This window comes from Eriocheir sinensis, chromosome 9 (genome assembly GCF_024679095.1).
Source record: "Eriocheir sinensis breed Jianghai 21 chromosome 9, ASM2467909v1, whole genome shotgun sequence".
In the NCBI taxonomy this organism is placed as follows: Eukaryota; Metazoa; Arthropoda; class Malacostraca; order Decapoda; family Varunidae; genus Eriocheir; species Eriocheir sinensis.
In genome coordinates this window covers 4,307,497-4,320,414 of record NC_066517.1, presented here as the reverse complement: position 1 = coordinate 4,320,414, position 12,918 = coordinate 4,307,497, and the positions used below count along the sequence as shown (strand labels likewise).

The window sequence follows — 12,918 nt, the reverse complement described above, 5'->3', positions numbered from 1 at the left end:
AATGAAGAGTGCACATCCCAGCTCACAGATCTTTGACTATCTGGTGATAAGGTTTCACATTCCCTTTATCTGATGTGGATTGCACAAATAGATTTTAAAATACAGATTTCAGAACAAAATGGTTTTAAATACCATATCTTTTTAAGATTGGACTAGACTAGGAAGTGTTCAGTTCTATACTGATTATACAGCCCAAGTCTGAACATTTTGATGGTATAAAACTTACAATACTTGATTATTAAATTATAGATTTTAAAACAGAAAACAATTATTCAGAACTGAAAAGTTCTTGGCAAACAACACAGTTTGTCATGCTGAACATCCTGGTGACAAACTTGTACACCTGGCAGGGCGTGTCGTCTGAAGAAGAAGGCGCAGCACGAGGCCAACAAGATAAAGCTGTATGGGCTGGAGCAAGAGCACAAAGGAATGTTGAACATTATTGAGGATGCCCGTTCAGTCCTCCTTAAGAAGGTAGATTTGGGACCCAATGGCATCATCACCCCCTCACCACCACATGTGCTCCAGTCCTCTCCCAACACCAACCTGTCAACCCAGGGTTCCATCACACAGCACCTTGAGAAGATGGGCAAAATGATAAACAGTGAGTCCTCATTATCTTTATTGTGATCACAGGATAAAGCTAAATGTAAAGGACATACTATGCTGTCCAAACTTCTTCCAAATTAACCAGGGGTGTGGAGTCAGATATAGAAAATTCCGATTGATTCTGACTGATTCCAGAAAATTTCAAGGTTGCAACTCTGATTCCGATTCCACCCCCCTCCCTATCCTCCTCTTCTGCATTACAGTGGTAGGCAAATCAAACCCATCAAACAAACAAACCACACACTACACCACACATTACACCCAACCGTACCACACATCATACCTAGCTACACCACACCATACATCACATTCAGGTACACCACACCACAAATCACACAGCCACATAAACATCACATACGACACCACACATTACACCCTACAACACATCACCACACTACACCACACCACACCATACATCACTCCAAAACACACTACACTCAGCCACACCACACCACCCATCACACCCAATCACACCACACAACACATCACATCACATCCAGTCACACTGCACCACACATCACACTCTGCCACATCTCAGCACACGCTACTCAGCCGTGCAGTGCCAAGCTGCTCTGCATTAGCTACACTCAGTTAGTTTGCACTACTCTACGATTCACACCACGACCCCAGATTCAGCCTGACCTGAAAGTGAGTGCATGGTGGATGGATGAGATAAAAGAGGCAATTGAGGAGAAAAAAACTACAAGTAAATGTTGCAGAAACTTGTGATGGAGGAGGTGAGAGAGAGAGATGGGAGAGTAAGATGTTGTTAGGGAAAGTAAAGAGTAGGGTTGTGAAGGGTGGGAAAGTTTTTTAAAATTTGGTGGTTTCACATTTTTCATGTGCATTTGTATTAATAAATAACCCAATTTAGGTTAACATAACCTATTTAAAATTTCCATGCCATCACCAAAGCATGGTATTCTTCATGTATGTATGTTTTTAATTATTGGCAATACATTGATTTTTTAATCATAGTTTTCTGCTGGCGTGGCTTCAGAAAAGTAACATTGTTGATCATCATCTCTTTCCAGAGCACAGAATTGCTGGACACACGACAGACTTTGTCAACAAAGTCATTGAGAACTGTCAGAATGGTAACTCAACAGGTGGCCTGGAGGAGGTGACCAAGATCTTCAGCAACACCAACCTGGCCACCAGCCCTCCCTCCTCCAGGGGCGGCTCTGGATTCTCGCCCCACTGAGCCTCTGGCTGGCAGAGTCACATGGTGCACACCGAAGGTGCTGGCGGCGTATTGGCTTATTTTTGAGCACTGTTTGTTCGTAAGGAGACGTGTTCAACCCTGAAAAACAAGTTAGCCGCTAGTAATGATATCCATGACTTATGAAGTATAGGCTATATCATGCTACACACTTGTTATACACCCCTTTGGTGACCTCAATCTTCCTCACCTGAACTATAAGTTGATGTACTGTGTGAGTAATTTGCTTCTAAGAAGAGTTTTATGATCAGTGATTACAACATAGCTGACACGACACTGCAAGTGTTGTGTCTGTGATGGAGGCAGGTAGGGGGAACAGCCAGGCTGGGCTCCCACACCACACATTGGCTGTGACTGTTTGAGGAGCGACTGATTTGCTACAAAACACATGACGTGTTGTTACTGTAGATCTTAGGATACCTGAAGGGCACTGCTGTGTACGAAGCCTCTCATCAGGCCACCCAAACATAGTCATAACATTTATCAGTAGATGCTTTGAGGCTTACCTCATCTTCCTCACAAGTCAACGGGTTTCCTAAAGTTTGGACAGTTGGGATAAGCTGACTCCCTGTTTTAACTTTAATATCGCTAGTTATCTTTGATTTGTGAGTCATTGATATATATATATATATATATATATATATATATATATATATATATATATATATATATATATATATATATATATATATATCAATTTTAACTTATGACAATAAGTTGGTGTGCATGGACTCTTGGATGAGTCAGTCAAGGAGGAAGAGGGGTTGGGAGTTAGTTCTTATATTCCTAAACAGTACCCAATACTTAACTCATGAAACATTAATTCGTCCGCTTCGGCTAACTTGAAGCAATGAGTGGCTGAGAAACGGCTAAATATGACCCAATTATGAGATTAGTGAAACAGCTTGGAAATACTTCAGCACGTTCCTCTCACAACAATGCAGCCACTAGTATTTTTGTTTTTCAATCAAATATCATGTGGTTTGGGTTACAAAATACACCTACTTGCGACAGCTGGCATCTAGCCCTGACCAAACCCTCCCCAAGAATACGGAATTATTGAACGGCCAAATCTGTTGCACATTACACTTTTCCATCTCTACCGTCACACACACTGGGGGAGAGAGAAACAGAGAGAGGATAAACTATACTGTCCAGTTTTTAGACCAGTGTCATGAATGGTGGGTTTCCACATCACCACGACCTGAGTTTACTTCATCTCTGGGTTGTGGGTCACCGACACAGGTGGCTGTCCTGGAGCAGTGACACCACCCACGCCGGGAAACTGGCGGCCACACCGAAGCGGATGGGTTACACACGAGCCCTGCTAAGGAAACCTTCAGTATCAGTAGAGTAACCTGCCCTGAGGTCCACCAATGCTTGTTCATTACTCAATTTTTTGTTGTTGTTGTGAAAATATTGTTGTATAAAAGTGTTAGTCATCGCTGGGGATGAATGACTCCATATATTGCATATTGTACAGATATTTTTTGCAGCTTTTGTGTCTTACTATAGGATGTAATAATATATTCAATTGAAGGTGGTCTGTAGCATTCCTGCTGGTTGGTATTTATATAGCAAATATCCTTAAGACCATAGCAAAAAGGAAAAAAAAAACATCTTTATAGTGCAGTGTTTAGTGCTGGGGGAAGGACTTGCCATACATCGTGTCCAGCAGACAAATTAATAAGCTTGTAGTCAATAAGGAAAGGAAATCAATTATGTTTACAAAGATTACTATGTAGATTACTTTTGGTGGGCCTCAAATAATCACCATGGCCCAGTCCTTGGGCCTGGACCCACGACATTTCCGTGGTCACTTAGGGCCTCGACAGATATATTTTTAACAGTTTTAAAAGTAAGGTTAAGGAGAAAACAGATATAGAAGAAATAGTGCCAGAACTTCCTGGCGAAAGTTACTCCCCATTTTTGCTCATCTTGGCCCTGCCTGCCCTGACTGTACTGTAGCCCAGCCATTCAGTGGAGGCCCAGCCTGCCTTGCCACCTGTATAGCTACTAGCAGCTCAAGAAACTAATGCAAGGTTACCACAGCCTGTCATTCCCATAGTATCAAAAACATTTATATTCGTTCTCAAGGTGGTGGAACCTGCATTAACTCTGGCCTGATAACAACTATCTTGGCAATATCACTAGTTGAGCTGAAGTATGAAATGCTTTCAAGACAATTTTAACAGAGCTGTTGTAAACATATAAATGAGAACTTCCAGCCTTTCCTCCAGACAATTTTGGGGTGGCAACATGCAGTAGGGCTTGCCTTAGGCTAGTTAAGAATAGTATTATCATGCTGTCCTGGAACACTTAAAGACATTTTGTAGTAGCCTCTGTTATAATAGCCTTGAATGGATTATCTACTGCAGAAAGATTTCTATGTATTCCAATGGAGTGTTATAATACATCCCTGAGCCAAAGAATTTTTCATCACATGATCACATTAAGAACAGTTTTGTCAGCCCTGCCAGCCATGTCAGCCCCACACATGCACAGCTCCGTCAGTACGGATGACAACTGGCCTGGCAGGCACAAACTGAGGCATTCACTCAACTACATTTTTTGGTTACTATGTTTACAGTGCCCAAATCTGATGTGTGCATCATCATGTTCTGGCAACCTGCTGTCACATGGCATGTCTGATTTTATGGATAGTAAATGATAGCCTACACATAGGAAATAGTTATCAGTATCAATACTATCCAGGCAGCAGTGATGAATACCATCAGTTATAGTTCATTTTAAGTTTCAAATTATCAATGATGTTGAAGACAGCAGTTTTATTATACTTTTATCTGCAGAGCTATTTAATAATTATAATCAGTAAGCTTATAAATTAACAAAGCAGCTGTCTGCAACAATATTAATAATTTACAACTCTAAATCAACTGTAATTGACAGTGTTCATCATTGTTGCCTGCATTTTATTTATACTAATAACTTTCCCATGTGCAGTTTATTACATAATTATTGAACACCCCATGTGACAGCAGGTTGCCAGAGCATGATAATGCACACCTTCACCTTGGACTAGGGTGCCATTAGTTTAGGCCTTCCTTTGTATAATGAAAGTAGTGTGTAGGTAAGAAAATTAATGGTGGGAGGGAATGACACACATGCCTGTTTAGCCTGCTAAACAAAATACACTTGACCTTTGATTTCCCGGACAAAATCCTGGGCTCAGCAGTTGTCGGACATATGCCTAGCAGGAACTGATAGAACTGAGGTAAAAAGTCGGGTTCAGATAAGGCTGAAATTTGCTGAACATATGCCTAGCCTAGTCTGGGTATGGAAGCAGAAGGCTGGCCATACAACAGTTTTCCTCCCCCAGTTCATGTCTGCAACACTCGCTGCTCCCTGGGTGGCCACATATTTGTTATGGTGGCAGTGATGGTCATGTTGCCTCTACAAAAGGTCCACGAAATCACTAAGCTTCTCGTTCTCCTTGTTCAGAGTTGTTGAATCCCTTTGATTATATTTGCTATTTCTGTATTAACACTCATTCATTGGGGTGGCGGTGGCGTCTAGGACGACATGGGTTCACGCCCCGTCTGGTGCCTCAGTCACCACCAAGTAGCCCAAGACTACCCACATGTCCAAAAGACCACCTATCAACCCAGGCTCTGGATTCTCTCTAAAAGAGAGGGTCGTTGATGAGCTCGGAGGGGGGGGGGTTCTTCAGTGAAATATCTACCACAGGTTCGGTAAACTGCTTCTTTTGACATTAGCCATTTGCCATTAGAGTAGCCAATGAGGCCAAGAGCAATCCCAAGGGCTTATTTAAATTGAACAAAATGAAAACAAGGGAGAGAATTGGACCGTTGAAAACAAACACAGGTGAGCTCGTTGAGAATGGAGAAAATATGGGTCAAATGTTGAATGACTACTTTCAGTTTTCATGCAGCCTATGGAATGTGATACCGATTTTCAAAAATGGAGACAAGCCAGCCACTTCAAATTATCGCCCAATTAGCTTAACATCAGTTGGAGTCAATTATAGCCAGGAACATTCAGGACCATCTAGAAAAGCATAGTTTAATTCATGACTCACAGCATGGGTTCACGAAGGGTAGGTCTTGCCTTACTAACCTGTTGTCCTTCTACACTAAAGTAATAGAGGTGGTTGACAAGGATGTAAACTATGACATACTATATCTAGATTTCAGTAAAGCATTCGACAAAGTCCCTCATCACTGGCTGTTACTAAATTTACAGGCTCACAGCATAGATGGGAAACTCTTGAACTGGATCAGGGCTTGGTTTAGTGGTAGGAAACAGAGAGTGCAAATCAATGGCAAAAAATCTGAATGGGGCAGTGTTATGAGTGGAGTCCCACAGGGGTCAGTGCTAGGTCCGCTGCTTTTTTTTTTCATTCACATCAATGATTTGGACACAGGAATTAACAGTCCTGTCAGTAAGTTCACAGTTGATACCAAGATTGGTAGAGTAATCCAATCAGACCTGAATGCTAATGTTCTCCAGGATGAGCTAGACATTATCTGATTGGGAGGGTAAGTGGCAGATGGAATTCAATGTTGGGAAGTGTAGCATTCTGAGTGTAGGTAGGAATAACCCCTCACACAATTACTCCTTAAACAACACTGCTGAGCAATTCTGGGTGTGAGAGAGACTTAAGGAGTCTTAGTGTGCACTTACCTCCATCCTAGGGCTCAATGCATTCAAGCTAAGAATTGTGCAAACAGGGTACTGGATTTCATCTCGAGGATCGTAAGCAATAGGAGCGCTGAAGTCATCCTCAAACTTTACTTAGCATTAGTTAGATCTCATCTTAATTATGCGGTTCAGTTTTGGTCCCCTTATTATAAAATGGATATCAAGATGTTAGAATCTATATGGGCGGAGGAAAATAATGATTTAAGAGATGAGAAACTTGCCTTATGAGGATAGACTGAAGCATTTAAAACTACACTCTGGAAAGACGAAGGTTATGAGGAGACTTGATCGAGGTTTATAAATGGATGGAGGGCTTTGATTAGGGGGATGTTAATATAATTTTGGTTGTAAAAGAGCCAGGCAGAACATGTAGCAACGGTTTAAAGCTAGATAAATTTAGACTCAACAAAGACATCGGCAAGAATTGGTTTACCAATAGAGTGGTGGATGAGTGGAACAGACTTGGCAGTCATGTTGTGGGTGTCAATACCATAGATACATTCAAGAAATTCATGGATAGTGGGGTTAGGATTACAAGAGCTGCCTTGTACAGGCCAACCGGCCCCTTGCAGACTTTACGTTCTTATGTTCTTATACATTCTTGTCTATTCGTGTACTATTATCCGCTGAGCAGCTGCTTATAGTTATGATCATTTTTATATCAGTTTCATATTTTTATAACCTGATTTTTATAAAAAGAAGCATTTAATATTAAATAATTTGGATGGTATGATATACTTAACCACCTCAAAATGGCGAACACTTCTTGACTGCCACCAAACAGCATGTCCTTTGTTGACGTGTACTGCAAGTCTTCACATGACTTGTTTTAGTTACTCTCCTAGATTACCGATTACTGATTCCCAGACTTCTGTAATTTCTGGACAGGTGCTCCTCCCTATTAGTCTGGGAAATCAAGGGTCAAGTGTAATGTAGTGCCTTATGTTAAGAATGTTGTGCATTCTGAATTAGCTTCAGAGACACAATAATAAACAAAATTTCCCGCACGCAAACAGACGCCTGGCAGGCATTGCAGACATTGGCCAGACCTTTGTCTCGATGTCTGGACTTGACCAGGCATGTGTCTGGCAGTAACCAGACTTAGCCAAACCCCAGACTCTTTACCTTGATTCTAATTCAGTTACCGTACTTGACCGGGCATATGTCCGGCGACCACCAGACCCGGGATTTTGTCCAAGAAATCCAATATCCAGGAAGCCAAGTGTCGAGTGTATTGTGAAAAACTTAAAAGACCTGAGGTTTAGTGTGTTTCCTCCACTAATGGTTCTTTAATTTATCTTATTTTTTCTTTTAAAACTGTACACACTTACAATAATGTAACTTCCCATTCCATATTATTCATATATATTAAGAGATAATTTACGTCAGTCTTTTAAGGTTACAAGTTCTACTTTTGGGATTTTACCACTTCTTTAGGCAGTGGTGACACTTTTGAGCATTATTAATGGATCAGACTCTTCAGTAATGACAAACTAATGGCTGTATCTCACACGTTCTTTACCAAGGCTGCCTAGCGGGTAAAGTTGTTTCTATGCATCCCTCCTAAACTTATCATCACGCCATCATCTCAACTTTCATCCTCAGAGAACGTCACTTTACTTGGTTCATGGCATGTCAAACTGATGAATTCTATACCAACGTACAAGGTAATGGCATGTCGGCCCTCAGTCAGAGTTTTAGCCGCTGTCCATCCTTCGTTGAGGCAGGATTTGTGTTTTCAGCTTTGCATTTAATGACTTGTGACCTACTTAACCCGGTAGCAGCGGGGATCATGTTTCTTAATGGTCCCTCTAAGCGAGAAAAATGAAAAAAAAATATCACTCACACAAACCATTTCATTATATATATCAAAGCATTTGTGATCAGTTTATGCATCATCTATTTTGGGGGCAGAAATTTGGCCCGTCGCTGCTACAGGGTAAAGCCACAAATTTGGCCCGTCACTGCTAACGGGTTAAGCTTCAGCATATATTCAGACGAACTAAAATTATTCACATGCAAAGTTATTTCAGAATATTGCTTCTCCAGTTGCAATTTGATAGTTTTCAGTGGATGCCACCACCAACCTATTTCATGTGAGGCCATGTCAAAAATCACACTAACCATTATATGAAGTAGTTCTGCATTGCTCATTTATTTTGTGCATAAGAATCCCTCAAATGAAGTAAGAGCACAACAAGTCTGCTTGCATAGGCAGCTCCCTTTAACTTTAGCAGCTGTCATTCCCATCTGAATCCATCCCACCTACCTTATGACCCATGTTAGCAGAAAGAAAAGGCTGCTGAGTTTGTTCCACTTGTCCGTAATTCTTTACAATCTGGTGTGATGATTCTGAATGCCTTGCCTTGGGGCACAGAACTGAATGTGTGGCAGTCCTTGTCGACAGACTGACTTGGTCGGCTTGGCTGATGCCAGCCGACAGAGTTGGTCTGTTGGCACCCTGCTACAGGCCACCATTTGCAAAAGCCCCTGTGCTCCCCCCTTTTAGGAGGGAGTAAATTTTTAACAACAACAACCAAATGTGACATTGTAGTCAGTTTACCTTTCCCGGGCTTCCCCTGGGTGCTCAGTTTCTGACTGGTTCACCCAAAAACTGTGGCTTGGCTGCTCCAGCCCAGATTTAGTATTCATAACATTTAAAAGTCTTTCAAACACTTGAAAGGGTTTTAGTTTCATCAGGTCTTCTTCTTTGTTTAATGTCCTTATTTCCCTTCTTTCATAAGATCAGTAAGTTAAGAAAAAAAGTGTTGAAGGAGCAAGTGGAGCCAGTGATACAACTGTCCATTTTCTGTTTGCTCAAAGGATATTTTTCCAGACCAGTAAAACTCATTAGATCAGTAAGTTTTGAAAATGTCTGAAAAAATATCCTTTAAGCAAACAGAAAATGAACAGATGTACCATTGGCATGACCCGGCTCCTCCAACACAAACTCATTCACCAGATATCCATTCTTCATTCTATAGATGCTATAAAGAATATTTACCTACAATGGAATATCTCATTTACATATATGTGGTTTCATTAAAGTGTGGCATGCTTGTAAATTTGTTCACTGATAAAATAGCTACAGTGACAAGATTAGACAGCAATGGGGTAGTACTTAGGACATGGGACAGAGTATGGCAAGTCTGAACCGGCACACAAGGATGAGTTTGTGTACCTGAAACTGTAGGTTAGGTTGCCTGGTGCCTATCTAGTCGCACTAATTCTTCACAGCATTTGTAGTGAGGTTGTCTTGTGTAGCTCAAGAGTAATTTGTAATTAAAACAGACATGATGGTGCCGATAAACTCGGCTGGAGTATGTTTTGCAGGAATATTTTGTCGAGTCTTTTCATAAAACTTTACCTCAAGAAAAAAAAAATCTTAATTCTTTACTCTTCCAGTTTTCTTACTGCACCTGCAGACTGTACTGGTGGCAGCATGAGGGTAGAGGGTGGCTTGCATTACACTGGAAAAGACTCCTTTCATGCTATGCAGGGACATGACAAGACTGGCCACCACACTAACAGGTTCTACTAATGGGATTCACACAGTATGAAAAGTTTTCTTGCATATATCACAGTAAATTTTTGCTCCATAAGATTCTCCTCATATCAGAACCTCTTCACTGGTTGAGTGCTGTTTAGCTGGATTGTGTACACACATGTATCAACTATGGTCCAGTAAGCTTCAGTATGCACTTGGAGGATATAGAGTGTAATGGTGTGCCCCAATTGTATTATGCCAGCACCAGCTCCCTTCTTAGCAAGTCAGGCCTGGGCATGCAGCACAAGCTCTCTGTGCTTATTGTCTGTACCAGGAACATGACTTTGGTAGCAGACCATTATATCCCTGGAACACTCGAGTACACTAAAAGCATCATGGACAAGGTTTTATGCCCCCTTTCCAGAATAATCCACTAGAGTGAGGTTCAGCTGTACTCTGCTTCTGTTCACTGAACATGTTGCACTGCGAGAAGTATACAAGCACTTTCATCAGGTCATTAACATGTGGCAATCCCTTCTCATGAGATAGTTCTCCAAAGTGTAATATTCTATGCTACCCTTGTTCCAAGCATAATTTTCCCTAACATATTACAATGGCCTTTATGTATGTAACTTTGAGGGTATATGACAAAATTTAGAGTGACAGATTATTCTCCCTATAATATGTGGTCATTTCCATGTATCTTCCATGTAAGCAAGTTTTTTAATATGGCTGGGATCCTCCGCTATTTAGTGTTGCCAGGCTGATAGGTCATCCATTTAGTTGTGCATCATTCTTGCTTTAGTGAAAGTTGAATGGAAGCTTCCCTCCTCCAAATACTTTAATCTGGACCTCAAGCATCAGACACTGAAAACCACATACCTCCGTTCTTCCTGCCTCCTGTCTACTGTTAGTCATTTACAGATCAATCATCTGTGATACGAATTCAGGTTTAATATATGTCCGTATTGAAGAAAACCTAAAAATAGCATAAAATAGATAAAAAAAAAATAAAAAAAAGTAATGGATGAAAACAGAGAAAGAAATTCATAATCAGCTTCTGATGTTGTGTTGTGAAATGACCACACATTTAACTGTTAACTAAATACTACTGATATTGTAGTTCGTAAGCTATAAATATATATATATATATATATATATATATATATATATATATATATATATATATATATATATATATATATATATATATATATATATATATATATATATATATATATATATATATATATATATATATATATATATATATATATATATATATATATATATATATATATATATATATATATATATATATATATATATATATATATATATATATATATATATATATATATATATATATATATATATATATATATATATATATATATATATATATATATATATATATATATATATATATATATATATATATATATATATATATATATATATATATATATATATATATATATATATATATATATATATATATATATATATATATATATATATATATATATATATATATATATATATATATTCAGCATAGTATATAGCTGAGAGCATTTAAGGTTATAGGTTCCCAAGAAGGCTCTGACTCTTTGTACATCTCTTGAACTCTTATAATTCAAAGCAATCTCCTCCTAGGTCCAAAGACAAGTTGTTTACTTTGTAGTTGTATGTACAAAGTTGGTGCTGAAATTTAAATTCTGATGCCAAGTTGTGTCAGCGTGTCACGGGTGGAACTTGTTTTTTGCTCCAGTTTGCTGCACGTATAGGAGAAATGTGTTGGTCTACACAGAAGTCTGACAACTTGCCCACCTGGGATGTGATTTAAACGCCGTCGTATATTACTTTCATGTTATAAACCACTGTCTATATTACTGTTAATGAAAATTTGTATATATTATTTTTATATAGCTTTCACTTCTTCAGAGCCTCTTGAAAATACGAATGCATAGCATCTTATATTTTAGTGAGGGCCAACAATGTGTTGAGTTGGTTCAATTCACATTTCAAAGTTTAATTACACTTTGTTACTTATAATATATATACTAAAGATCTTGAGCCGTTTCTCGCCCAAATGGCCTTATTTTAGCACTTTCAGTTTCCGATAATGTAGGTAGGAAATTTTGAGTAAGTGACTGACATATCTTTGTTTCTCCAGAGCTACTTCCTTCCACAGGCAAGGAGGGAGGTACAGCCTGTAGTAATTTGGTTATCATTGACTACATTCTGCTTTGTCTAGGAAAAATTAAGCACAGAGTTTGTATATTTAAATAAAATAATTAGAGCAAGTTGTAATTTTTCTAACATTCCAATATGGTTGAGACAAGAGGGTTAACCCCTTCACACCGGCAGTGCTGTTTTGATTTATGTGCGTAACGCGTGTGGAAACGACCTCGTGGTACTGAGCAAAACCAGTGGTACACAAGTACCTCACTAATTTGTATATATTATTTTTGGCCATGTTCGGCCAAGCCGGAAATGTAGATCTTGGCTTTTCAAACCCCACATGGTGGCAACATTCTCAAGAAACATAAATAAATGTGTGAACCATTACATACAGCCACCCACCTCATAAAGGAGCCAATCAGTTACGCAGTCCATTTCTCACGTGGAAGTAGGATAATATTATTACCCTGGCCTTCCAAGATCCTCTATTTTCCATAATCCCACAACTGGAGTGACTGATATGTGGCTGCTTGCTGGAGATAATGGCATCTCCTCCCTCAGATGGCAATGGTAAAGATAAAACCATGAGACAGATAGTGGGGAGTTATTAGAGACTCCAGATGGATACGACTCAGATTATGACCTGGAGTCAGAGGTGGCAGACAGTGGAACTAACAGACAGTGTTACCAGTGCAGACACACTAGCTGTCACCAGGTAAGGAAGAGCAGTCTT

General features: G+C 39.5%; 1 protein-coding gene across 6 annotated transcripts in view; it reads left to right on the top strand.

Annotated features, from left to right (window-relative positions):
• LOC126995864 (protein CREBRF homolog) overlaps positions 1-11,054 on the top strand; it is a 55,056-nt gene extending 44,002 nt beyond the window's left edge. For all 6 annotated transcript variants that reach the window (XM_050855758.1, XM_050855756.1, XM_050855752.1 and 3 more), the window contains 2 exons: positions 351-604; positions 1,644-11,054. In XM_050855758.1, coding sequence (XP_050711715.1) covers positions 351-604; positions 1,644-1,813 — 424 coding nt within the window. In that variant the 3' untranslated portion in view covers positions 1,814-11,054. The remainder of the gene's footprint in view (positions 1-350; positions 605-1,643) is intronic.
• Positions 11,055-12,918: the final 1,864 nt, after the last annotated feature.